The 25,732-nt window shown below is 38.2% G+C and overlaps 1 protein-coding gene across 1 annotated transcript in view; it reads left to right on the top strand.

The window, feature by feature from the left end:
* The window catches only part of LOC121269873 (protogenin-like), a 114,495-nt gene that overhangs the window by 70,802 nt on the left and 17,961 nt on the right, over nt 1-25,732 (top strand). Inside the window, exon 11 of the mRNA XM_041174911.1 lies at nt 2,066-2,254. Within this exon, the coding sequence (XP_041030845.1) occupies nt 2,066-2,254 (189 nt within the window). The remainder of the gene's footprint in view (nt 1-2,065; nt 2,255-25,732) is intronic.

Below are 25,732 nucleotides of genomic sequence, written 5' to 3'. Positions count from 1 at the left end.
CACAGGGTGCTGCATAAAAATATTGCAAGTTGGGCCATGTGATGACTGAACCATGTCTCCTGAAGGGCAATTCCATCACAGCAATGCAGTCAATAGATGCACTAATACAATTTTTCATTTAAAAATGACACAATATGCACTGTGGGTTTTGTTACTTTAGCAAAGGATAGATCTGCAGTGTACTCTTTTCTCACTGGATTGTCAAATGTGAGAGATTGGAAGTAAATTGATAAACGAGCAAGTATTTGAGGCTGTTAACCTAGGATTAGCTTTGTGCAATGCTTTTTTAAAATAATTGAGGCACAAAATGAAGCGCTTGCAATTTTGAGGAGGAAAATTGAAACCTCTGTCCTGAGGCAGAGAGCATATGGTGATCTGCCTGTTGTTCATAGATTGTTGCAATAATCTTGTTAAGATGTTGCTGGTGTTACCCGAGTAACCTTTGCCCTTGTGCCAGTAACATCAGAATGGGCCCCAAATCAATGGATCATAAGGTTTGCAATGGTCCGCTAGCCCCAATAGTAAAGATGAGCCTGTGTCTAATAGGAGCTGATTCTGCAACTGTGGGAGGAGAAAATATCTTGTGTTTACCTTTGATTTTATTAAATGGTATCCATCCAAGAATAATTCAGTTTGGGCACAGACAAAGAGATGGTGTGTTTATGTTTGCTGATACATCCAAATAAACAGTCAAAGCGCCAGTATTTCATTCTGGTGCCTGCTATCTTAAACCATCAATCTTGGAGCTGTCAGGCTTAGAGCAGGACATATCCCTGTGGGGCTCCAGGCCTGTTGTTTTCATCAGATTAGGGGAGTAAGCAGCAGGGTAGACAGCATTCCTTCCCTTAAAAGAAGAAAAGCAAGACTTGAAAAGGCCCATCCTGAGCTCTGCTACACTTGTGTTTTTTGTCTTCGTTTCGTGTAATCTCCTGTCTGTCATCCCCTGGATTTCTTTTTCTGTAGCTGTGCTGTGTTTTGAGATTTTTCTCAGCGCAAATCATGACCTCCTCAGAAACTATGACCTTAAAGAAATGTTTTATTTGGGGGAAAAAATAACCCCTAAAGATGCATTAAAAAAAATCCTGAAAGTTGAGTTGCTAATTCAAATGTTTATGTAATGGACCAAGTTTGGCTGTTGGGAATCCTCAACTGGGAGCTATAGGATACCGCTTGAAATCTTTGCAGGAGTGGCTTTATTGACAGATATTAAGGCCCAATTTAAGTAGCAGCTGAACTTCCATTGCTTCTACTTTAGAAAATTAAAGTGCTTCCTGAATTTGACAGCAATTTATTTTCGAGCTTTCCTTTTAGTTTTGAATCCTGTGAAATGTGTTTTTTGTGTATGGCAGTAAAGCATTCTATAGTGACAAAATAAGGCATTATCAAATAATTGAAGAGTAAGAGGTCACTTGATTGAAACTTATAAGATCCTGAGGGGTCTTGACAGGGTGGATTTGGAGAAGATGTTTCCTCTTGTGGGCGAATCTAGTACTAGGGGCTACTGTTTAAAAATAAGGGGACGCCCATTTAGGGACAGAGGTGAGAATTTTTTTCACTGAGGGTTAAGTGTCTTTGGAACTCTCTTCCTTAAAAGGTGGTGGAAACAAGAGTCTTTGAATATTTTTAAGGCAGAGGTAGATAGATTCTTGATAAGCAAGGGAGTGAAAGGTTATCGGGGGTAGGTGGGAGCATGGGGTTGAGGTTACAATCAGATCAGCCATGATCTTATTGAATGGCAGAGCAGGCTCGAAGGACCGAGTGGCCTACTCCTCCTAATTCATATATATGTATGTACATTCGTATATAATAACTTTTAGACCTACATGTAATGTTCTGAGAACAAATGCAAATACCATGACACTCTGAGGATGAAATTAATCAGTTTTTTTTTACAAAAATGTTTGTGTTGTCTGTTGGCTCACTCCAGGTGTACAGAAATATTTGACTACGCTTCATGTATAAAAGAGTCTCGTTTGAACAACTTTATGCAACTCAATGAAACTTGTATTCTAATAGGAATATTTGAAAGGATGTAAATGATGTTTTCCATGTCCTATTTCCATAGTCCCCTTGGCCCCAGAGCTGCGTTTGGAGCCATTGAACTGCACAACGATTACAGTAAGCTGGAAGCAAGCGGAGGAGAATAGTGTGCACATCCAGGGATATAGACTGTTTTACAGGGAAGAAAGTCAGCAAGAAACTGGGCCAATTGGACTCGGCATGCAAGATTCCCATTACACCATCAGTGGACTAGGTGCGTGATGTTCAAATATTTAATGTAGTCTTAACTTGCAGCTGCTACTTGCAGAGTTTTAGTGCTGATGCTTCTAACTTCCTACGTTTAGATTTCTCCGATTTATTTTTTTAATTCTTTGCCTGGGTGAAAGCGTGGATGTTAAAACATTTTTTAGTGATAACTAAATCTGTTTGGAACATTTGCTGTAGTTATGTTTCATGTTTACTTTTGGAGGTTTTACAACCTTTTTTCATTCCACACCCCATTATTACCCTGTTAATTGTACATTTTGCTTCATTGTACACTTACTTGGCTTCAGTTGTGCTGGAAATCCCCAAGGATGGGGGAAGAGTGAAATTTAATTTTCCCTCCGGATCAGCTCCACTGTAAAGTTTATTAATAACAAATAAGTTGCTTGATACAGGGTATGAAAAGGGTCTTGAGAAAAAAATAACTCAATGCTTTGTTCAGGGAAATCTATCCAGTGTTTCTAAATTGAAAACTTAAAATTATATTCAGCCGGTGGCCAGAAATAATTTTTAAAAATCTCCACTGAAATGGCTACGTTTTTCTTAGACATCTAAGGAAATGAAACTCAACATGCAAGTCACATCTGTGTTGTGAAAGTGTAAGCAAACTTTAAAGCATTTACTCACATGGTGAAGTGACTGCTGCTACTGTATCATTGTTCAAACTTTTGAATGCTGTACCTGCTTTTCAGCATAAGTGTAATTGGATTTGCTAATGAATTTGAACAGTATATTTAATTCCTTTCCTCCCTTGGTTCCATTAAAAGTGGGAGGATTTGAATCAGGATATTATCTGTTTGTTCTTCTGTCTGGGACAATAACTTGTCACTGTACAAACTGCAAAAGTGTTCTCCCTTCATCTGCAAATACCACTGTTGAACACTTATACCTTCCTGTTAATGCTCCATTACATCTCTGTTTTAGTGTTGCTGCAGAAATAATTTAAAATTATTTTTCTTAATTTAGTGGTACGAAAATAGCGTGACTTAGAAAAAAGGCTTTTGTATCACATAGTATCATTTACCATCAGCCCTTCCTCAAGAGATTTTTTTTGTGTGTTGTGAATTATTTACACAACCTTCTCTGTCAACACAATCCGTCAGCACAGTTGTTCTGCATTTTTGCTTCCAGACCACCTGAAATGATCTGAAATCTGGTTTCTACAGAACCATTACGAGCTTTTATCAAATTGTGCTAAATCAGAGCCAAGGTTTGTTCCAGCTTGTGCAGAACTGGATTGCAGTAAAGGTTTAAGTTGGTTTCTGTGCTCTTGCAGTAAAATGTTTCACAGGCCACTGTAAAGTTCCAGACTTGATGTGATGGAGGTAAGCACTAGACCACTTCTAGTTTACATGAGTGCACACTTACTAATGGATGTTCGGCTACAATTAAGAATATGTTCAATACCGATCTTTGTCTATTTATAAGCTTGAGAAAGACTTTGTAGTTTTGTTCAGTGCTTTCAAATGTAAGAGTTTTGAATATTTTTAGCATATTATTGGAGCTGCTATTCTTATTCTTAAATAATATAATCAGCATTTAAAATGTGATCCTTCAGCAAAGAAAAGAAACAATAATATCTGAATGTTATTACATTTTAAATTCTTGGTTTGAATGATCTATAAATGTAAGTTATTGCAGAATTATTAAGTCTGACCTCAGTCACTGTTTGGCTGTGGCCCTTGACTGTTGCCAGGTGATGAGCTTAGATTCACTGATCCCTGTCAAGGGCCTCAATCCCCGTGTGATGTGGGAACAACAGCACATTCTTAACTACTAACTGGACAACTGACCATCTGTGGCCATTCCAGCCATAGCAGGTGGCTGGCAGCTGACCATTTAACCAGGCAAAAAACTGTCCAGAACAATGACCCAGGAGAGTAGAACAAAACCTGATCATTGATTGGATTCTGTTCCTATTCTAGTGTTTTGTATGTTATTTATCTTTCCTGAAGTAGCTATTTTGGCTATGTTAAAGAGACAAATTAGATCGATCATTACAAACCAAAGTAAATGTAATTTTGCAGAGACACTCATTTTGTACAAACTCTGCCTTCTGGGTCCAATTCTTCCCCTAGTTAATGGTTAGGCTTTTCTGATTCAGTATTATGTGGATTTAAAAAACACTTGTAGATATCTGTCGAAGCTCAAACAGTATTCCTTTATACCATAAGATTAAAAATTGCCTAATCGTAAAAAAAATATGGCAAATCAAGAGTTACAGTTCAGCTGGACCAGCTGCTCTGCCCATGATTTGTAAACATGTTTGGAGAATAAAGTTATAAACTGTAATAACTCAACTTCTGTAGTAGAGTATATGATTAATTGTGTAAAGTTTTCAGAATAAAACAATAAAAAACAAAAATTAGATGGAAAAGTAAAGCAAATAATGGGTATTAAAAAAATCCATCATTTTGCTCCACACCCCTCTATCTTGTAAAGATACAGCTCAGGAAATATCATCTTTATTAAATTCATTTTTCACTCAAACTAGTCTCTGGAATTTGAAAGCATGTTGTTGAACCCAGGCACCTGTGTTTACTGTTTCTTTATTAAAAGTTGTTTTTGATCTTTATTTTGGCATTTTATTTCTGAAAAACCAATTCATTGCGTTGTTAGGCTTACTGAGGGTAAATGATGTCGAGGGTTTATTGAGTACAAGCCTCTTTTCAACATGCAAGCCAGTTTATTATATGCCAAAAAAGTTTACTTCCTTAGTCTGGTCACAAAAATTCCAACTGGAGGTTAGATGGGAATGGTTTGCTTAAGGCACTTGTCTCATTCACTGCCTTTTGACCTCTAGGACCCCAGGATTTTAACTCTTCCCTGTGAACTGAGATAAAGTTCTGTCTCTGCTCTGACAGGCAGTGACGATTTATAAACTTTTTTTTGCAGCCCTGGCCCATTTTGTAAATAAAGTTTAATCAGCCAATTAGTACTAAGAAAATTGGATGTTATACTTTTAGGTTTAATTGCAGGCTTGACTAGCAAAAGGGCATATCACTAATATTCGGTATTCACCACGGTGGATTACAAATGAATGAGAATGCATGAAGTTCTTGTATACTTATTCATTGGGATCCCAGAAAAAAGGGGAGCTATTTAAATTTGCTAATGAAATTGGACCTGCAAATAGCTGTAAAGCGAAGACAAAAGCGAAAGAAAAATTGGTTGGTCTTTTGAGCTATAAAACTAGCTTTACCGTTTTAAAATAATTTAATTGTTTCAAAAAGGCAACACCTGCTGACGAGAAATGGTACTGCAGACTGAAAACTGCAGTGAGATCTTTATTTTGGCATTTTATTTGTTTTTTCAGTATTGTTTTACAGTATTTTCTTTAACTGTGTTACACTAGGAAAGTGGGACACTTCTTCATGATGTCCTAGATGTTTAGACACTTTGATTTGTGGATTGTTAAATTGCCCACCCTGAACTGGAGAGGATTAATTCAGCTCAGTCGTGAGTATTGGAATGGTTGGAAAATTTAGAAGACCGTAGTTGCCTACGCCACTCAGCATGGCACTTAGACAACAACGAATGAATACTGATTTATGAGTAGTCATTTGGGGATACAAAACTTGAGAATTGCTGAAAAAAAGAGACTTTTTTGTCGAAGCTTTTCATCTTGCATTCATCAGGACAGTTCACAAGAAAATATCAATGTCAACATTTATACTGTATGAGAAGAAAGTGCTGATTGGTTGGCAAGTAGATTCTGGTAGAGGTGTTGTCATGGAGAATGCACCAGTGGATGGTGACTGACAGTTAACTGCTAAGCATTGTACGAAATTTAAACCAGTCAGTTTGACTCTGGCCAAGGCATTGCCCTGAGGAATGAACCAGCAAATGGCTATCATTTATTTTGTTTAGTTGAAACAGGCGCAGTGTATGTATATTACGTATATGGGCCCTGTTCTTTGCAAGCAGAAAGATCACGTACACATATTGCACCTGTTTCAGCTAAACAAAGTAAGGGACAATCATTCACTGATTCATTCCTCAGGGCAATGCCTTGACTAATCAGAGTCAAGAAGCCTGGTTTAAATTTCAAATGATGCTTGGCAGTTAATGGTTAGTCACCATCCACAGGTACATTGTCTATGGCAATGCCTCTACCAATCCGAGTCTGCTTGCCAAACAATCAGCATTCTCTTCCCATACAGTATAAGTATGTTGTTTCCCCTGACATTGATATTTCCTTGCGAATTGTCCTGATGAGTGCAAGACGAAGCTTCAACAAAAAAGTATTTTTCAGCAATACTAATTTATGCATAATCAGTGTTTAAGCACATGTATTCATTTGCATACTCATGCCTCAAGATTGGCAAAATTGCTTTGTGATGATAAATTGAATTCCAAAACAAACTCTAATTCAAAGGATGTATTAAGGTTTGTAAACATGTTCACATACAGGCTGTGGTCAATACAATCATTAAGAAGCTTTACAAAAATGCTCAGTTATTGTGAAGTGATTTTTAAAAATTTTTTTCCTTTTGTAGCTAAGATTTTTTTCTTCTGTTTTTTTTCTTCTGTTAAAATTCTTACTGTGTTGCATTGGTTTGGGTCCCAAATTGACATGCCTGCAAAATATGAAAACAAGAGATTCGGCTCTCCTATAAGCTTTGCAAGCTTATCAAAAGAGGAGCCTTAGATCATTCGGGAAAAAGGTTGGTTTGTGCTGAACTAGCTCTTCCTACCATGCACTTGGCCTCAGTTGAACCCAAGCTAGGGAAGAAGATTCCGGACCCTTAGTGCTATACCGTAACCTCTAGCTCATGTTCCAGTGAGAGGGTAGGCTCAGATGTGATAGCCCTTGAAGTTGGATATCGTGTTGACATTCATTATTGGGGCTCACAGGAATACGGTAGACATTGACGTACAAGTCGACCTTTGAAGCCTCAAAACCCCTCCAAAAATGGCATTTGACTTACACACTGAGTATAAAAGTGAACCGCCAACATAGGTTTGGGTGATCATCATTTTGAAATGTCATCAGCAGCCAACGCAAAGAGTGAGCTTGTCTTAAACTCCACACATCTTCGCAACATAATCTGCATAGCCTGCTTGATCCCTTGTGCCTAGTTACTGAGGTACTGGTAAGTAAAATGTGCATTTATGGTGTGAAGAATTGAGGCTGATTACTAATGTCAAAGCAGCATGTAACAGCTGAAAAAGGGGGTTGACATGTACACTTGAGCATATGCAAAAACATGATTTTTGGGCCTGAAAAATGGGGCTATTTTATAGGTCGCCATCTATAGTAACGCATACCAGGATGAAGCGGTAGAAGGCGCCCATGGAACACTGCTAGCAGTATATTAATGCTACCCTGAACTGGAATGGTTGGAGGGCTTAGAAGACCGTGGTTACCTGCACCCCTCAGCATGGCACTTAGACAATGACGAATGAGTACTGATTTATGAATTGCTGTTTGGGAGTACAGAACTTGAGTATTGCTGAAAAAAAAGACCTTTTTTGTTGTTGAAGCAACTGAACTAAATGGCCCATTGTACTTCTCACCTCGTTAGTGGGAGAAGGAATCAGACTTTGAGAAGCAGCTGGAAGAAACGTTATGTAATAGCTCTGGAGAGAGGGCAGAGGAGGTTTACAAGAATGTTGTCAGGGTTAGAAAAGTGTAGCTACAAGGAGAGATTGGATAGGTTGTCGTTATTTTCCTTAGAACAAAGAAGGCTGAGAGGTGACTTGATTGAGGTGTACAAAATTATGAGGGGAATAGATAGAGCGGACAGGATAAAATTGTTTCCCTTGATGGAGAATTCTAGAACCAGGGTACATAGATTCAAGATAAGTGGCAGAAGGTGAAGAGGGGACATGAGGAAGAGCTTTTTTACACAGAGAGTAGTGGGTGTCTGGAATTCACTGCCCAAGTTAGTGGTAGAGGCAGAAACTTTAAACTCTTTTAAAAAGTACCTGGATCTGTACCTTAAGTGCTGTAAGCTGCAGGGCTATGGGCTGGGTACAGGAAGGTGGGATTAGAAAGGGTACCTGGGTGTCCTCGGGCTGGCATGGACAAGATGGGCCGAATGGCCTCCTTCTGTGCTCTAACTTTTCTATGGTTCCAAGACAAAGTGAGATTAGAAAGTTAGGTTTTGTATAGGTTGTTAAAGGTAGAAGCAGATGTACCTAGATTGGAGGAGTTAAGGAAGATAAATATAGGTAAGGAAGATAAGTATAGAGCACAGGATTTTGATAGCTCAAGAGCCCAATGGAGTAAACGGATGGAAGGGGCCCATAATAGATTAGAATCAGAGGAACAGAAATTGAATTGGGATCTTGGGCTGGAGAAGATAGCAGAGATATCAGAGTGATTTACAAATGAGAATGAACATACTGAAATCAACACATGGCAAAATGGGAAACCAATGCATTATTAATGAGAATGGGTTGGTGGATACGTATAGGTCTTCAGATCGAATAATCTATGGATATTAAAGCTCTGGGTGCGTTGTAAGTTTCTGTAGGATGCAGCTTGAAAAAGCATTGGATCAAACTAGCAGTGGAGACATGAGGGTTTTACTGGTGATGCATATGATCTTTTAGAGAGGGAAACAGGTGATATGGCTAATGGATTTGGTAAAAGGAAAGTAGCAAACTTGGATTGAGATCTGTGGCAGTGTGAATACATTGTGTTCAAACTTAATTATGGATTTTTCCTGTTGGAAATATTAAGGTGGATTTTGCAGTGGTTTTAATTTTATACTTAAATGTGTTTCACTCTGTTTGAAAATACCACGTGCAATCTTCAGACAGAGGTCCCCATTGTGTTAATGCTGATTTTATGATTTCATTCTTGGAGAAGCATCACTTTATCTTGTATGTTAACCTGCTGCCTGTTTACACAGCAAAATTCTATTATGTTCTCTTAAATCTAATTCTATTATGTTCTTTTAAATCTAACATTTAGACCCAGAGCCAATCTTTTTGATAATTTGCATATTTTTGTTATGTCCTGGTATGGCATTAATCTACCAATTGGGCAACGTTGCTAAGAATAACATTATCAAGCCATCACTGGCCAAGCCATTTGAATAATGTAATATATATGGTACAAACAGGATTGAGGCATCTGGGCTTCAACCATTGGATTTCCCAAATTTTGAGAACGCTATGTTATCCTATAGATAACAAGTTAAATCCCCCTGTTTAAAAGTAACCATGTGGAAAGTGCACTGTAGTGGTTAAATGTGTAGATGCACTGACTGGTCTTGTGGTGAGCTGTGCAGATCAGAAAGTCCCAGGTTTTGATCCTTGGTTTTTGCTTGGCTGATCTCAGTTGGTCTGTCAATAGATATTTAGTTCTGAGGGTTATTTGCTGGAATTGGCTGAGGCCTCAACATTAGGAGGAGGAAAGAAATCGTCCAGGGTTGCTACAAGATTGCTATCGAATAACTCCAGCTGGAAAGCACATGTGCGTGTAGATAACAGGTGAAGTTGGGATTGGGTTCTATTTTGATGCTGCATGGCTGAATAGCAAAACAAAAAGCAGTTTCTCGACTTCTACCTGAAAAATGGTCACTTGAATATAAATATCTAAGAGGACCCCAATATGAACCACTGCCTATTGTAGGAGGAGAGGAAGTGTACAGGCAGACATATTTAGAAAAGCATAACACAGTATTGAGAATTATACTTCAGGAATTAGCTATTTGTTACAGGACACTAGATTTGGGCTCAGTTTTGTTTGTTGCTGTAGAGTGATATTTTAGTGTTTGACATGTTTTCAGGTGGGATATGATAACAGGAGCTGGGTACATGCTGGGGTGGAGCTTGTGTTCTTTTGGTAATTTCAGCCTATGCACTGGAGGCCTGCTTTAATGGTGGTCTCCCAGGGTGCAATAAAATTATACAGGCCAGGGTGGGCCTGAAAGACAACACAAATTGGGCTAAGTACTATGAAAAGGGGAGGCAAATTGGTAGGAAATGGAGTCTTTTACTAGCTGTTTGTGTTTAAATAGTTGCTGCGAGTTAACAAGGTGTGAAAATGTAATAAAGTTAAGAACACCTGTATGGAAGTGTGCCATTTTATAATGAGACACAACCCTTTATGGTGACCATCTGAAAGCTCAATTTGAAAAGTAGCTCCATTTTGAAGTGTGTGTTAGCTTCAAAATGTGTATTAGATTTTTGAATAGTTTCAACATAAAAATTTAATCAAGCAAAAACTGTATATTTGTTTTGTTTTAAATGTAGCTGATGATCAGTACTTTTTATTGGACAATGTCTAGTAATGCCATAGAAGTGACTGAACAAATGAGCCAGCTTAAATTTTTATTTACTGCTTTTATTAAGAAGAACTGTTTCTTTGCATAAATAGAATGTAAGACATTAATACTGTTAAGTGTCCCATCATTGAACTTGTGTGCAAATATCTTGATTGTATATTGATAATATTCTTAGGGAAATCCTACTTTAAATGCAGGTCAAAATGTTAGATATTTTAAGTGTTAATGCACGGATGACTAGAGGAAGTTGTGGTTATCTATTTCTAAAAACGTAATGATTAACTGCATGCGTTTTACTTAAACATAACATTTTGAATTCAGTAGTCTTAAATGTTTCCCCATCTCAAACAAAATCCAATAATTTGTTATATTGTAGTTCCTGTTGCCTTTTCTCTTTTTGACATTTGTGTTGTAACCATGACCGCATATTTCTCAGGTGAAGTCCTGGAAACTTTCCAAGCACATGATTGCATATTATATTTTGCACAAGATTGAGAAAGTAACACACTTAGGACTGGTAAATAGCATTCCCATATATAAAACTGCAATGTTAGAAAATACCTAAAATCACATGGTCTAAAGGTGAGAAAATGCTTTGACATAAATATTTAATACAAAAACAAGCCACTTTTGAACTAATTCATCTTCACAACAAAGCCTCTGGACTCTGTTGGTAACTTAGTAGCCTTTGCTGGATTTCCATGCAAGTGGTCATTGTTTCTGGCACTTCCATTTCGCCAGAGCATTTTGTGCAAGTTAAATACTCACCTTAATATTAGAAAAAATGCCCAGACCACAGATGGATACTGGTGGGCCTACACTGCTTACCCTTCTAACTGAAGGACATGAGAAATGAGAAGTCTGAAGTAACAAAAGGTTAGAAATAGATGTATGGTGTATATGTAAATACTTTTTGTGTGACAGTGCCAATGCACAGGAATGTCAATTGTCAAATTTTTAAAAATCTGGCATTAAAACAGATGGGACCATTCTAGTAATTGGCTGCAAAATCCTAATGGCCCTGTTAACCAAGTGAAGAGCTTTTGTTTTACATAATTGCTGAATGGACATATACTATTCTGTTTATAGACAAAGAGTGCTATGTTACAACTGAAGAGAAAGCCACTGAGGAATCTTATCTCGGGGGAGCACTAAATTTATAATGGAATGATGAGTCTTAAACGCAGTGAGTTATCATTGGACCATGAGCTAGAAGGTTAAGGCTAAGGAGGAACAGATAATGATAAACATGATGTATTCTCTGTTGTGAGCTCAATGGTATCAGGGTTGGAATGTTTGTAGCTTTTTAAATTTGGATATAATTCTCCTGTCATTTTACCTATGATGACTCTCTAAAAAATTTATTGCAGTTTAATGTTATTCAAGATGTCCATCCAAAGCTTTAGTTAATTTTACTAAGCAATTGGTTACAGAGGTCAAGTATGAATAGCTGAATCACTGAAGCCATTGTGTTGAGATTTGCCTTATGTACTTAACTTCAAGAGAGTTGGTCACTGCCTGTAAACTTGTTGACACTAGATGACACTGCTTAGTTTGTTCTAGTTTCAGCTGCTAATGATTTTTCAGCTTGAACATTGAGTAGGGAATGGCCTTCTGAAAACCAGGCAAAAGGCTCTTTTATGGGTTTGAGAAGGCTTTAAATAAAAAAGATCTATGAATAAACCCAGCAACTACAGGCCGGTCTGTTTTACCTTTGGTGGAAATACTTTTAGAAATGATGATCCAGAACAAAATTAAGAGTCACTTGGCTAAATGTAGATTAGTTAAGGAAAGCCAGCATTGATTAGTTAAAGGCAAATTGTGTTTAACTTGATTGAGTTTTTGATGAGGTAGCAGAGAAGGTTGATGAAGGTAATGTTGATGTGGTGGATATGGACTTCCAAAAAGCATTTCACAAAGGGTCAGTAATAGGCTTGTCAGCCAAGTTGCAGCCCATGGAATAAAAGGGACAGTGACAGCATGGATACAAAGTTGGCTGAGTGACAGGAAACACAGTAGTGGTGAATGGTTGTTTCTTGGGCTGGAAGAAGCTATACAATGAGGTTCCCCAGGGGTCAGTGCTTGGACCATTATTTTTCATGATCTATATTAATGACCTAGACTTGGGTATGCAGGGCACAATTTCAAAATATGCAGACATGAAATTTTGAAGTATTGTGTCAGTGAATAGTGATAGCCTTCAAGAGGACATGGACAGGCTTATGGAATGGATGCACTGGAGATGGCAGGACAGGTTAAGAAAGCAGTTAATAAGGCATACTGGATCCTGGGCTTCATAAAGAAAGACATAGAGCACAAAAGCAAGAAAGTTATGATGAACTTTAATAAAGCATTGATCTGAACTCAACTGGAGTATTGTGTCCAATTCTGGGCACCACATTTTAGGAAACATGTGAAGGTTTTAGAGAGGATAGAGAAAAGATTAACAAACATGGTTCCAGGGATGGGAGACTTCAGTTACATGGAAATTTTGGACAAACTGGGGTTGCTTGCTTTTTAAAGAGAGAGAGTTGAGAAGAAATTTGATGGTCTTCAACATCATGAGGGTTCTGGACAGAGTAGTTAGATAGAAACTGTTCCCATTGGCAGAGGAACCAGAGGACACCAATTTAAAGTGAATGGTAAAAGAGCCTAAGGCGACATTAGGAAAAACTTTTTATGCAGTGAGTGGCTTGGACCTGGAACGCACTGCTTGAGGTTGGTGAAGGCAGATTTAATCTTGGCTTTCAAAATGGATTTGGATCGTTATCTGAGGAGAAAATATTTGTTGGGCTATTGTGAAAAAATGGGTGGGACTTACTGAGTTGTTTTAAAGAGCCAGCACAGACACAGTGGGCCAAATGGCCACATTTGGTGCTGTAACCATTCCAGAAATCTATGGTGATTGAATAAGAGAGCATTATTGTTAATTTGGCAATTTGCCATTATTCATCATGTGCTTTATTAGTCTTGATTATCATGAATAAAGTAATACTCATTGTAGCTTTATTTCCTTTGTTTAATTATAATTCAGTTTTTTTTAAACAATTAAATTTAAACTTTAATACCCAGAATCATATATAACTGTAAGGACTACCAACTACGCAATTGAATAACAAGTAAAATGTAAGCCAACTTTTGATATGAGCATTAACATTTAATTCAAATTATTTAGGCCCCTTGGGCTTTTACCCGCTTGAAACTATCAATCAAAAAAACTCTTTATTTACTGAATTGTGAAATGCTATTCAAATTCTTTATACCTACATAACAACATGTTAGGAATCCCTAAACAGTTAAACGAAATTGAGGGAATTCATGCTGGTTTGACAATTTTTTTTAAAGTGCCCATTCTTGTGTCAGTAATAAATAGGTTTTATTTTGAATTATTGGGCCTCTAAATTATTAATAGCAGATTATTCTGTTGGTTTTATCTTGCATATAAAATACTGAAACTATGTTGTATTTTGAAAGACCTCGCGGGGCCAAGGTATCAGCCTTGCACGGTGGCTAGTCTCCTCCTGAGTCGCGATTGTGGATTTGGTCCCACTCCAGAGATTTGCTCATATAATCTAGGTTGATGTCTCAGTACAGTGTTGAGGAAGTGCTGCACTGTTGGAGACGCCATCTTTCAGAAGAGCGTTGAACTGAACCTCCTCGGGTGGGTGTAAAAGATTCCACGGTGCTATTTTTTTTCAAAAGCGCGGGGGAGTTCTCCCTGGTGCCTTAGCCAATATTTATCCTGCAACCAACCTTACTTTTTAAAAATAATCTGAATATTTGCTCACAATCTCATTGCTCTTTATGGGACCTTGCTGTGTGCAAACTGACTGCCACATTTCCTATATTACACTTCAAAAAAACTGTACCACATTGGTTGAAAAATGCTGTGGGATATACACTGAGGCCGTGAAAGGTGCTGTACCAATCTTAAGTTTTTTTTATTCTTTTCCCCCCCTAAAAGGATAGCTGCGAGTATAAACTGTAGTAGATGTTCTAAGAGGAAATGTGGCCAAATTGTAGTAAATTGTCCCTGTACAGGTTTTGTAAGATCTGCTATCATTGTAGACTGTAGGGCAGTTTGTAGCAGAAAATGAGTGCAGCATTGAAGCAGCTGCTGTTCCTTGCCTCAGAAATGAGGCCATATGTTTGTCAGAAATCCAAAGGTCACAATTAGTTGATGAAGGGACATCTTCAAAACATTACACTTAATTTATGACAGTAGGCTTTCACAGCACAGTGAGATCAAAAAAGGCCTAATTTTATCTGATTAATTATCAGCAAGACTGTAAGATCCTGTTTGAATAAATAAAAGATAAGACCAGTGGATGAGCAAGTAATGATATAAGTAAATATTAGAATGACTTGTAAACAGTGTTAATAGCTTGCTGTATTTATCTTTGGTGAATCATTAATGTAATACACTTTTCTTTGGAGTGACCCAAATGCCTAATGTATGGTAATGCCTATCAGTAAGTTCTCTGGCTGTGGTTAAACCTTTAGTAATGACCTGCTGCCATATTAATTTTACACATTGCTTTATTAATGCAAATCTATACAGTGAATAGATGTATGCATAACCAGAAAACTGCAGTAGTAGTTCTGCATAGGAAACCAATCCTCTTATCAGCTGTTAAGCACATCCAAGCAAATCCCTCTTTGATTTACTTGAGCCTGGTTTATATAATATTCCTGCTGGATAATCAGAAGAAAAAGTATTTACTGCCAAGACAGTGAAGTAAGTGTCGGTAATGAAGGCTCCCATCTTAAGCACCCATTCTGGCGGTAATGAAGGCTCCCATCTTAAGCACCCATTCTGCTTTTGCATAAACAGCACATTCTAAGAACATCGAATTTTTGCTTTGGACTTTTTTTTTTATTAGACGTTTTTTTATTAGACATTGAGTGTTTGTAGATCCTTTTCTGGAATCTGTTGATTTTCTACATTCGAAGTGGAAAGCTATGTAGTGTAGAATCACTCCAAAAACTTCAGGTTACAAGAAAATTGCAGTGAACAGTTTTAACGAATTTGAGAGCAACTTTGAAAACAAATCATTTATTTTTAACAATTATTAAAAAAAAGTGGTTATTTAAATGTGCAGTTTGAATTGAATAATTTCTCTTCACTTAATCAAATTGTAAGGCAAGATGTATCTTCTATTGATTATTCTCAGAAGAATGAGAAGCCCTCAGATGTGTGAAGTCCTTCAATGTATAACTAAGTCACTTTGAAAAGATGCTTCAACTTATCACAACAAAGGTTCTGAAAGCTGTTCAGAAATAGAAACTGCTTGGTTGAAAAGCTAAATTTGAATGCTTTCACGAAATTGGATCAGAATGTTTGTTAACATTATGGATTGAAAAATTAAACTGCCATTAATTTATTTTCATCCTTGATGCATTGCATTACAGTGATTCTTTAAAGTCCTTTCATTTGCACCGTATGCAGTTAACAACAGTGTTGCAAAATTACAAACCTTTCAAAAAATGTGCATATATAATAGTGCCTGTTAAAATGTTTTAAGAATTGCATGAATTGGTTTATTAAACATACTCGTGGAGAAATCAGGGCAAGCTGCACTGTGGGCCACTACCTGGATGGCCCATGCAGTGTTCTTCAATGAAGAAGATCGCGCAGGCAGCCTGTCTGCAGGAAATCGACGCAAATCTGTGCAGCAACATTATGCAAACAGGTTTCTCCACCATGGAGCCTAATTTTGTCCAGTTGACACTGAAGCTGTCAACCAGTGCTGCTGATTCTGTCCATTATAAATCAAAGCATGTACCATTTGATAAGCATTTACTCTCTCTGCAAGTAAGAGCTAATTTTACCATGTATTTTCTAGGCTTTTATGCACCAAGGGGAGAGAGAGAGAGGGAGAGACATTGCCCTAGCCCTCTACCCAATATTGAAATAGCCTCCTCCTTTGAAGGAGGGATATTTATGCAATTGTGTTCACAGTCTACAGATCTCAACAGTCACCTCAAATTTTAACCAATGATTTATCAGTCTCCAACCCTTATCAATAAAAATGGAGATTCTCCATTATCCACACACCCCATTATCAAAGCAACATTTTGTATGGACCTAAAAAAAAAATTAGGTTCATAACTTTCTCTGCAAGTGACTTCACATTACTGCCAGGTGATGGAAAGAGGGTCATGTGAAGGGGCTGCAATTCGAATTTACCAAAGTTATTACAGTAAACCTTCAACTATAAATGTCTTAGCAGGTCTAGCAGCATCTGTGGAGAGAGAAACAGAGTTAATGTTTCGAGCCCATTATGACCCTTCTTCAGAGGGTCTGCAGGAGGATCATATGGGCTTGAAACGTTAACTCTGTTTCTCTCTCCACAGATGCTACGAGACCTGCTGAGTTTTTCCAGCATTTTCTGTATTTGTTTCAGATTTCCAGCATCTGCAGCATTTTGCTTTTATTCAAATATCTTGGATTGAGTTGAGCTTTGATAACTGGTTACCCTCACTCCCCACCACCACCACCACCGCCAAAAAAAGAGATATTTGAAATGATTAGAAAAAAATGGGTCAGGAAGTTACTTGTAGTGCAGCGTTTTTTTGGAAGCGGCTGGAATATGCAAAATTGAGGCACTAAACTGCCACCACTGGCAAGAGGGTGTAATTACAGTGCATGAAGTTTATGTAGCTTTCCTGTGATGAAATGTTGAACAAAGGCCTACCTCACTGCTCAGGTGGATGTAAAAAAAAAACTCCATGGCACTATTCAAAAAGCATACAGTTCTCCTCATATCCTGCCTGACCTGCATTTTCTGTAAATTAGTCATTAACCTTATTTAAAAACAAAATACCGCTGATGTTGGAGATCTAAAACAAAAACAAAATACTAGAAAAATTCAGCAGGAGGTATAACAGCATCAGTGGAGAGAAAGACCGTTTCAAATCCGTATGACTTCTTCAGAGCTCATTTGTTGTTTGTGGGATCTTGCTGTTCACAAGTTGGCTGCTGTGTTTGCCCCCGTAACACGAGTGACTACACCCCAAAAGGATCTTATTGGCTGTGAAGTGCTTCGGATTGTTATGATGACACTAAAGCTGCATTAGCCACTAATGTAACAAATTGGAATGTGATGTTAATGGCAAAGTTTAGCTTTTCAGATTCAGTGGTCTATTTGGGCGTAGGTAGCATTCAGCACAGATCATATCCAGGATTCCAAATCAAGGGCAATTTCCTCAATTGCAATTTCCATCCTCACATTGACCCGAGATCATTAGAAGTGTCTGCTTTGGACTATGGTATGAACACAGATATTAGTTTTTGGAATGACTTTGTTTATTTTTAGTGGTGAGATATGAAATTCCTTGTTTGCTATTTGAAGACTTCACATTCTGTAATTATTGGAGCTTGCTATAGAAATCTTACACATGCTTGTTGAGACCTCTCGCCCCAAGTTCAAAAAACCTCAGAGGAAAATGTTGACATAAAATTTCCTATTGATAATTCTAATATCTATTTTTAAATTTAAGGAAGCATCTAACTCGTATGGGAGAGTTTGGAAACACTGGTCATGTGTTTTCTTTTATCTGACTGACCCCTTTCAAAAATATCACTCTTATGTGCTAAATGAAATTGACCTTGCAGTAAAGCAGCTTTGCTATGTTGGTTTGACTTACTCTAATAGAGATCTGAAATAATCTTTCCGGGCCGATTGTATGAATGTCTGCTGCTGCTTTATATACATTAAATATTTTTCGGTCCAGTAAATTTAACAGCCAGGATATGCCAGGGAGAATTATGGTCAGAATATTTTGATAAATCTCCTGTATCATTTTCTTTCCATTGTATTAAAAAGACAGAAAAATGCCCTCTGTTGCCTTCTCAAAAGTGTCAAGATGGGGAAATGTTTGAGCCATAGACCAATTGCTGTTCCACAGTGCCATAGTCTTCAAAGGGTAATCTTTCGTCCATCATGATTTGTGCAAATTCTATACACGTGTGTTTAAATGTAGAAGAATGTTATCAAATTATGTTTTTTTTAAAACATTTTAAAAAAAAAACACCATCTGTAGTTTCCAAGTTACATAAATCCCTCAATTGTGTAACATTCAAGTAGCCTTGATGAGCAGCTTTGAAACTCTTTGCAAGAGTTTTTACACCTTGTTCATTTTGAAATCCGTAAGCTGAACAATGTAGAATTACCAGTTATCCAAAATTCACGAATATATAAAAAATACACAATCTTTAGTTTGGAAAATATAAAGCAATGAATTGGGATGGGGAAGAAATGTGCCCCGCCAATAACTCCCCCTTAATTCAGTTTACCTGCAAAGCCAAATCCAAACACAGATTGGCAAGTGTGCCTCCATAGGCCTCAGAACATATGAACAATGCTTTCCATCCCTTCTGCTGCTGATAAAACAGATGAAGACAAGTCACCTCTGAACATTAGAGATTGAAGATACCTGCAGCATGTCAAGAGAAATGGTTTGCTTTCACCAATGTCGGTAATGGCTCTTGGCTCATTTGAACTGTATTTGGATTAGGCCCAACTCCCAACTGTAACACCAAAGGATAAAAGACTGTTTTACTCATAAAAGCAAAATACTGCGGATACTGGAAATCTGAAACAAAAACAGAAAATGCTGGAAAAACTCAGCAAGTCTGGCAGCGTCTGTGGAGAGAAAAACAGTTAATGTTTCGAGTCCATATGACTCTTCATACGGACTCAACATTAACTCTCTTTCTCTCTCCACAGGTGCTGCCAGACCTGCTGAGGTTTTTCCAGCATTTTCTGTTTTTATTACTGTTTTACTCATGTAGTTACTTGAGAGGACACTGAGAACTAGTTAAGTCTAAATTAACTTTAGTTAAAAGGAAATATTAAAAGTCAACATTAAAAAGACAAACTTCTTCAGGTTGAATGTTTGAGATTTGTTCATTTGATATAACTTTCATCCCTTCTCAGGTGATTGTACATAAACTACATTAAGTGAAAAACACATTTCCATTCAACAGTTTGTTAAAAGTGAAACTACAAACCCCTTTGTACTGTTAAATCATTGCAGTACTGAACTACAGAACAGGTCACAGCTGTGGGGAGGCAAAAGTATTGTTGACAAGAAGGTTACTGCAGCCAACGAAGTTGTGTAGTTATGTTGAAATAGTTCTGTTCTTTGTATCAAGCACAAGGTTGTTGTCTTAATTTAACCAGTTTGATAAATATAAGTTTTCATTCTATTACAAGGTCACAATGGTAGTTAACCCATGAAAACTAATAGAGCCATGCTGATTCTAGAAGAAAAAGTATTTCTAGGCCTGAGGGCATAGTTTGGGCAAAACAGATATCATCTCCCTTTCCCAGTATCTTAACACTGCTATTTACAATGGTTTATGTTAGTTATTGAAATATCAGCTGGATCTCAATAACCCTGTACTGGATGAGTTGCTTATAATGTTGCAAATTATTCTGGAATTTCTAGACCACCCTTAATTGTTCTTTTACCCTTTTTTGGTACTATCTTGATTAAGATTTTTCACCTCCAAATAACATTGCCCAGTAGAAAAAGAACCATTTATATTGGAGATGGGGGTGGGGTGGAGGAGTGAGGGAGTGTTTGACCCGAAGGTCTTCAAAGGGGGCAGAACAAAGGCTTGAGATCGGCAGGATTACACAAATAAATCATAAACATCAGGTGACCATGAAGAAGTGGAAGGATTTACAACGGGAGCAGCAATTAAATCTCTCAAACCTGGTTTGCTCTACAATTGCAAATTTGACTTTCTTGATCCACAGTAAATGAATTGATGTAGAGGGAGAGGAATTATTTGTTCCAAATTTGATTTGAGGTATAAGCTCCCAACTTTGACTTCTGCTGCCACTTACTGCCATCAGAGAATTGTATTCAGCTCACTATGCAACACCCCTATCTCATTTGAATGCCCAATGTAAATACAGTACATGTCAACCTGATCATTTTATAACGAATGAAGACAGCAGTAAAAGTCAGATAAATAGCTGTACTTAGTTTGAATCACCTAAATGTGAATGGAATGTGGCCTGCTATGGTGTAAATATATCCCAGTGTGCTGTGAATGTTTACTGTGCTGCAAAATATGGGAATTGTTTTAATAGCTTTTTATTAGTGGATAGGTTGTTACTTGCACTGATAGAACCTAGATATACTTGCACTGATTGCATATATTAAATGCAGCAATATCTTTTGTCTAGCTGCTATGGGTAGAAAAACTAGCCTTTCAGGAGGTTTCTGTAATATCATACAGCTTACTTTTGGCTTTGTTGTGTCACTTCTCCCTTTGCAGTCCCCCAGACTTCAGTCTCTCATTGCTTCAAAAGCAGACTTTAGTCAAGGCAGATTCTAAGCGTGTCAAAGGGCATGGCCCAGATGTCACCATCTAACATGGTTGGATTCTTTCCTGCATAATTGCTGCAGCTTTATTGTGTTCTAAGAATGGGCTTGGGGCACTGTATTCACCCCAGCAGGCTAGCCCACTGGACTATTACAGGACATTATACTGTGAGCTCACCAGGTACTGGACAGCAGCAAAGGCAGCCACTTTTTGCTTGAGGTCAAAACTTTAGCCTGGATCGCAGACAAACATTTTGCATGCCTTGCTCTGATAAACCCCATCTTGTATTAAGTAATCAGAGCTTTTTAAAAAAAACAGAGCTGTAAATTTTCTGCACAGGCACACTGTTTTTGTCTTGTCTAGCCAGCCCTTATCTGTTGCTTGGTCCCAGAGGGGACCTTTTTAGAACTGAGAGGTCTGGTTTTTCAGGGGTTTGTCTTTGTCTTTATCACCACAAAATTAAGGTTTGTGTGGGTGGAATGACCCTTCAGAAAACCACTTCTCCATGGTTCTAACCCCAGATTTATCTTAGTTTTTTCCCCCTTACTGGTGACCTGCTAGCCTTTTTTTTGAAAGACTTTTAAGATTCGCAAATATTTCGAACAGATGAGGGAATTGCCTTTTTGAAGCAAAGCTATTTACAGCTTGTCATTGGTAATGAATGGTCAGCAAACATTTGCTGGCAATGATGCATTTGGCAAGTAGCCCAAAATGCTTGGCTGACATGTTGGTGTAACTTTTTAAATGAACAATTAAGGTTACCAATCCACGAGACTCTGCAGTGTGATGCTTTGCTAATGCCAAAAGTGAAAAGTTGAAGTACGCTGTTTTTATTTGTATAACAACTTGAGACTCCTGTTCACACCATTCCAGTTCTTTCATGATGAACAGACTAGCTGACTTCAGTGTCTGAGAGTTAGGGAAAGTCAATCAGAGTTCCTGCTTCTGACTGACCACTGCTGAAAAATGTATGTGGACATCGGACGATGGGGCTTTACTGTGATGGATCCCAACAGTATACCCTGTTGAGGTATATGCTGCATGATAAGCCCTTGGACGAGGTACTGGAATACTGCTCCTGCTCATTGTTTCCTGTGTGAGTGCAGTACAACTACTTCTGGGGAAACCAATGGGTTAAAAGGGAAGACCGAAAAATCACAACTGATGGCTTGGGCACATCTTGGTATAGGTAGAAATATATTTAATCTGCATGGGTCACTGCGTGTGAAAAACATCTATGCTCACTGCTATTGCACCATTTCTCTCTCCCAGTTTCTGCCCTGTCTCTCCAAGCCAGAGCCTTGCTGAGATCCAGCTCTATGGGTGCCAGCAAGGCTTTGCCATCCAATATTAACCATCCTTCCATTTGGTAGCTTGAGTAGTGAGGTATGATAGGCTGTGGAGGTCAATCCTGTTCCTATCCAACACTAAAAAACCTGAACTGTTAGACACAAGTCGTCGGATGGTGATCAATAATTGGAGCTCTGACTAATTTATGCTCACCTCCCCCAGCCCCTCCCAACTGCGCTCACCTAACTGAGGGGCGCTTGGCACAATTGTAACATTGCAACTTGCACCGTGGCTGAAATCAAACATGAGGCTTTTGGGTCTCTGTTGCTTGGGATAAGATTTGGTGATATCTTTACCTACTGGACCTGTGGGAGAGCTTAAAACTGAATTTTTCCTAACTTTTTTTTAAAGTGTGGCTGTAGCCTTCTAATCTGGTAGACTGGGGCCACAAACCATGCGCTGTGTCACTGTGGAGTATTGAAGACAGTGCAGCAACATGTTGCCATAGGCCATTGAAAGGTCTTAAATGACCACACCAGCAATATATACCATGTTTTCACACCAGTAGACATTTCATAGAAGCCTTGCTGATAGTGCAATTGAAAAAAAAATTATACCATGTGAAAATTTTAATCTTTTTCAAAAACCTAACATTCTAAGGAAGATTTTTTTTTAAACTATAAATTGCAATCATGCAGCAAATCCTGTGATTCAGCCTTGGATTATTCCTAACGGTGCTTTAGAAATGCAAGTTTTTTTTTGCCCTTTGGAAACTGAAGTGCAGTGTAGCATTTCCATCTTATCGAGCTGAGATCAACTTATTCTACACAGGCGAAGATTCCTGCATGCCCCATTTACACAGCAGCTTTATCCATTGACTTAGTGGGGACCAATATAAACTTCTCATCTAAACCTGGGATGGTGCTAAGAGCAGCGATCAAGGCACTTCTCTAAATAAGAGGGAGTATTGGAGTGGTTGCCTAGGGTGTGGGGCTAGTTTAGATGTGAAAATGGGGGAGAAGTAACCCAAAAGTGGACATGAAGCACTGAGCTTTGCATGTCTTTGTGTGTTTCTTTAATTCCCATTTGGGTACAGCGTAACAACTGGCAATCCCAAAAATAGGCCTGGGCAGATCTTGTCCTGATTGTTGGGTATGCACCAAGGTACTGAAGGATCATGCTAGAAGCTACTGAGTAAATGCATTGTGTCACAGTTCGGGCTTGTTGATTATTTCCCTGTATCCAATTGAGAATTATAAAAGACCCACATTGAGACTTGCAAAGTTGATTTTTGCCATCTGTTGACTTGATTATTTTCAATAAATTCCAACTTTTTCTACTTGACAGCAAATGGATAATGGGTTAATTTTTACACAAGGTTTTGTTTCTTTTAAAGCAATGGGATAGATATTTTTCTCATATAAAATCGTGCCCCTCTCATTAATATTGAAGTGGTGTATTTTGTGAAAAAGCACAATGGGAAAGATAGTGAAATAAATCTTATAAAGTAGAAGAATTGAGAGTTGTAGGGGCACAGATGCACCAATCTTCAAAAGCACGATTTCAAGTAGAAAAAGCCATAAATAGGACAAGTGGGATTCTCGGCTTTACGCATAGGGGCAGTAAATACAAAAGCTAGGAGAGGGTGATGAATTTTTGCAAGACCATTATTTAAACTCCGCTGAATACTGGTGTGCAGTTTGGGGTGTCCCATTAGAGAGAGGATGTTGATGCCATGGGAAAGATGGAATGTGAATGAGTTTGAGAAGGTAAGATGGTGCATGATTATTACCGCTGGCCAATAATTAATAGCAAGAGGGCACATGTTTAGGACTAGCGCTTGGAGCACGGAGAGGAACACTTAAAAAAAAATCATATAATGCACTATTAAAGCTTTGAATGCATTATCACAAGTGGCTATTGAAACCAACATGATTTACATGTTTAGAGAGGAATTTAGATAAACACTTGGAAGAAAAAATATAAAAGGCACAGGAAAAAGGAAAATTGCAGTTGTTATCTCTGGTGTGAAGCTGGCAGGGCCTAGGCACAGTGATGTTCATATGAATATTTAATATTTCCATCCTGGTTCGCATTAAAAGCAACATTCGTGATTTTGGGTCTAGATTTCTTTTATAAAGAACTAAAGTACAATAGTTAGTAATCTGATCTTGTGTGATCTGTTTAAGTTGGTTTGAAATGTTAGCGGTCCTTGGGGCTTCACTTACAGAATGGACAAGCAATTAAATTTTGCCTCTGCTGTACTGATGCTCTAGATTGCATCCGAGTGACTGAATTCATGCAGAAGATTGTGCTTAATGAACTGCGACATGCTTTAAAATATTAAAGACTCTTAAAAATCCTTTGAGACTGTGTCTCATTAGTTTGAGAGATTCAACAGACTGTTGAAGTCTCAGGAGTGAGGAAGCAAGCAACTTCATTCTGCAACTCTAGAACGCATTATCTCGAATATCAGATCACTCTCTGTAGTCTTGATGTTCGTTCTCAGTTCTTAGAATCCACATATTTAGTTGGTTTATTTAAACTTCAATACTTCTTTCCAAATGAGTTGTCTGTCCCTTTAACTGAGTCTAAAATCTGAACAACTGGGAAGAAACTTTTTAATTTGGAATTTGGTAAGCAGTATTATGGTAATAAAAGTTTAATTGTAAAGCAAGATCCTAAGTTTGCTGCTGGATTTAATAAAAATACTTTTTGTTTTCATTATATACATAAAATGCTCAATTAGTGAGATCTACTGTAAGATGGTTGTGCGCAACACACTGTGCAGTTCTATGTTTGTGAGAGTATTGCTCTAATCTGGGATGATACTGTTTGTACTTGTTGGCAGGGAAGTTCTGCAACTTCAGCTGTTGGAAAGATCAATGGGATCTTCAGTGATGGCTTTATTCTGGGTTTTTTACGCACTAATAGCGAGATGCTGAGCTGTGCAGAGATTTGTTGCAGCACACCAGCTGGCCCAGGAATCGACTTGTTTCTTTTAATCAATAGCTTAGGTTTGTGCTTCCCAAACTTTTTCCCACTGTGACCCTATTTTGAGGCTTGAAAATTGCCGTGATCCCAGAGTGTGAGCCAGATGGAGCGGGTGGGGCACAACTGTGAGAGCAATGGGGGGGTGGGGAGGGTAAGGTTGGGGGGTGGGTGGCGCCGAAGAGCTGTTTAAACTGCAGGGCTTTTAAATAGATAGCACCTACCTTTTCACTGACTTTTTTTTAGAGCAGAAATCGGGCCTCGAGGATCGGTTAGGCCAGTCCCACCATTAAAAAAACACACGGATTTAAAGGGGCCTCATAGCTGTTAACACTCGGCCGGAGCTCCAGGGCAGCCAAAATTTCGTGTCTCAAACTGACTGGAGATCACGGCCCACGGTGTGGGAAGCCCTGGCTTAGGTGTAAACTGTGTATGGTACTCCCTCATTGAAGCAAAAGACAGTTTGTGGACCTTCACTCTTTTTAGCCAGTCTCTCTTTTTTATCTGACAAAATAACTCTTTGTGGACCTGATAGCAAATTGTACCAGCTGGCTGGCTGAAATGATAAAGTTACTTTGTTTCTTCTTTAATTTTCTTG

This window comes from Carcharodon carcharias, chromosome 26, assembly GCF_017639515.1.
Source record: "Carcharodon carcharias isolate sCarCar2 chromosome 26, sCarCar2.pri, whole genome shotgun sequence".
NCBI classification, from domain to species: Eukaryota; Metazoa; Chordata; class Chondrichthyes; order Lamniformes; family Lamnidae; genus Carcharodon; species Carcharodon carcharias.
The sequence above is the reverse complement of the archived record's forward strand: the minus strand, read 5'-3'. Positions and strand labels throughout refer to the sequence as shown.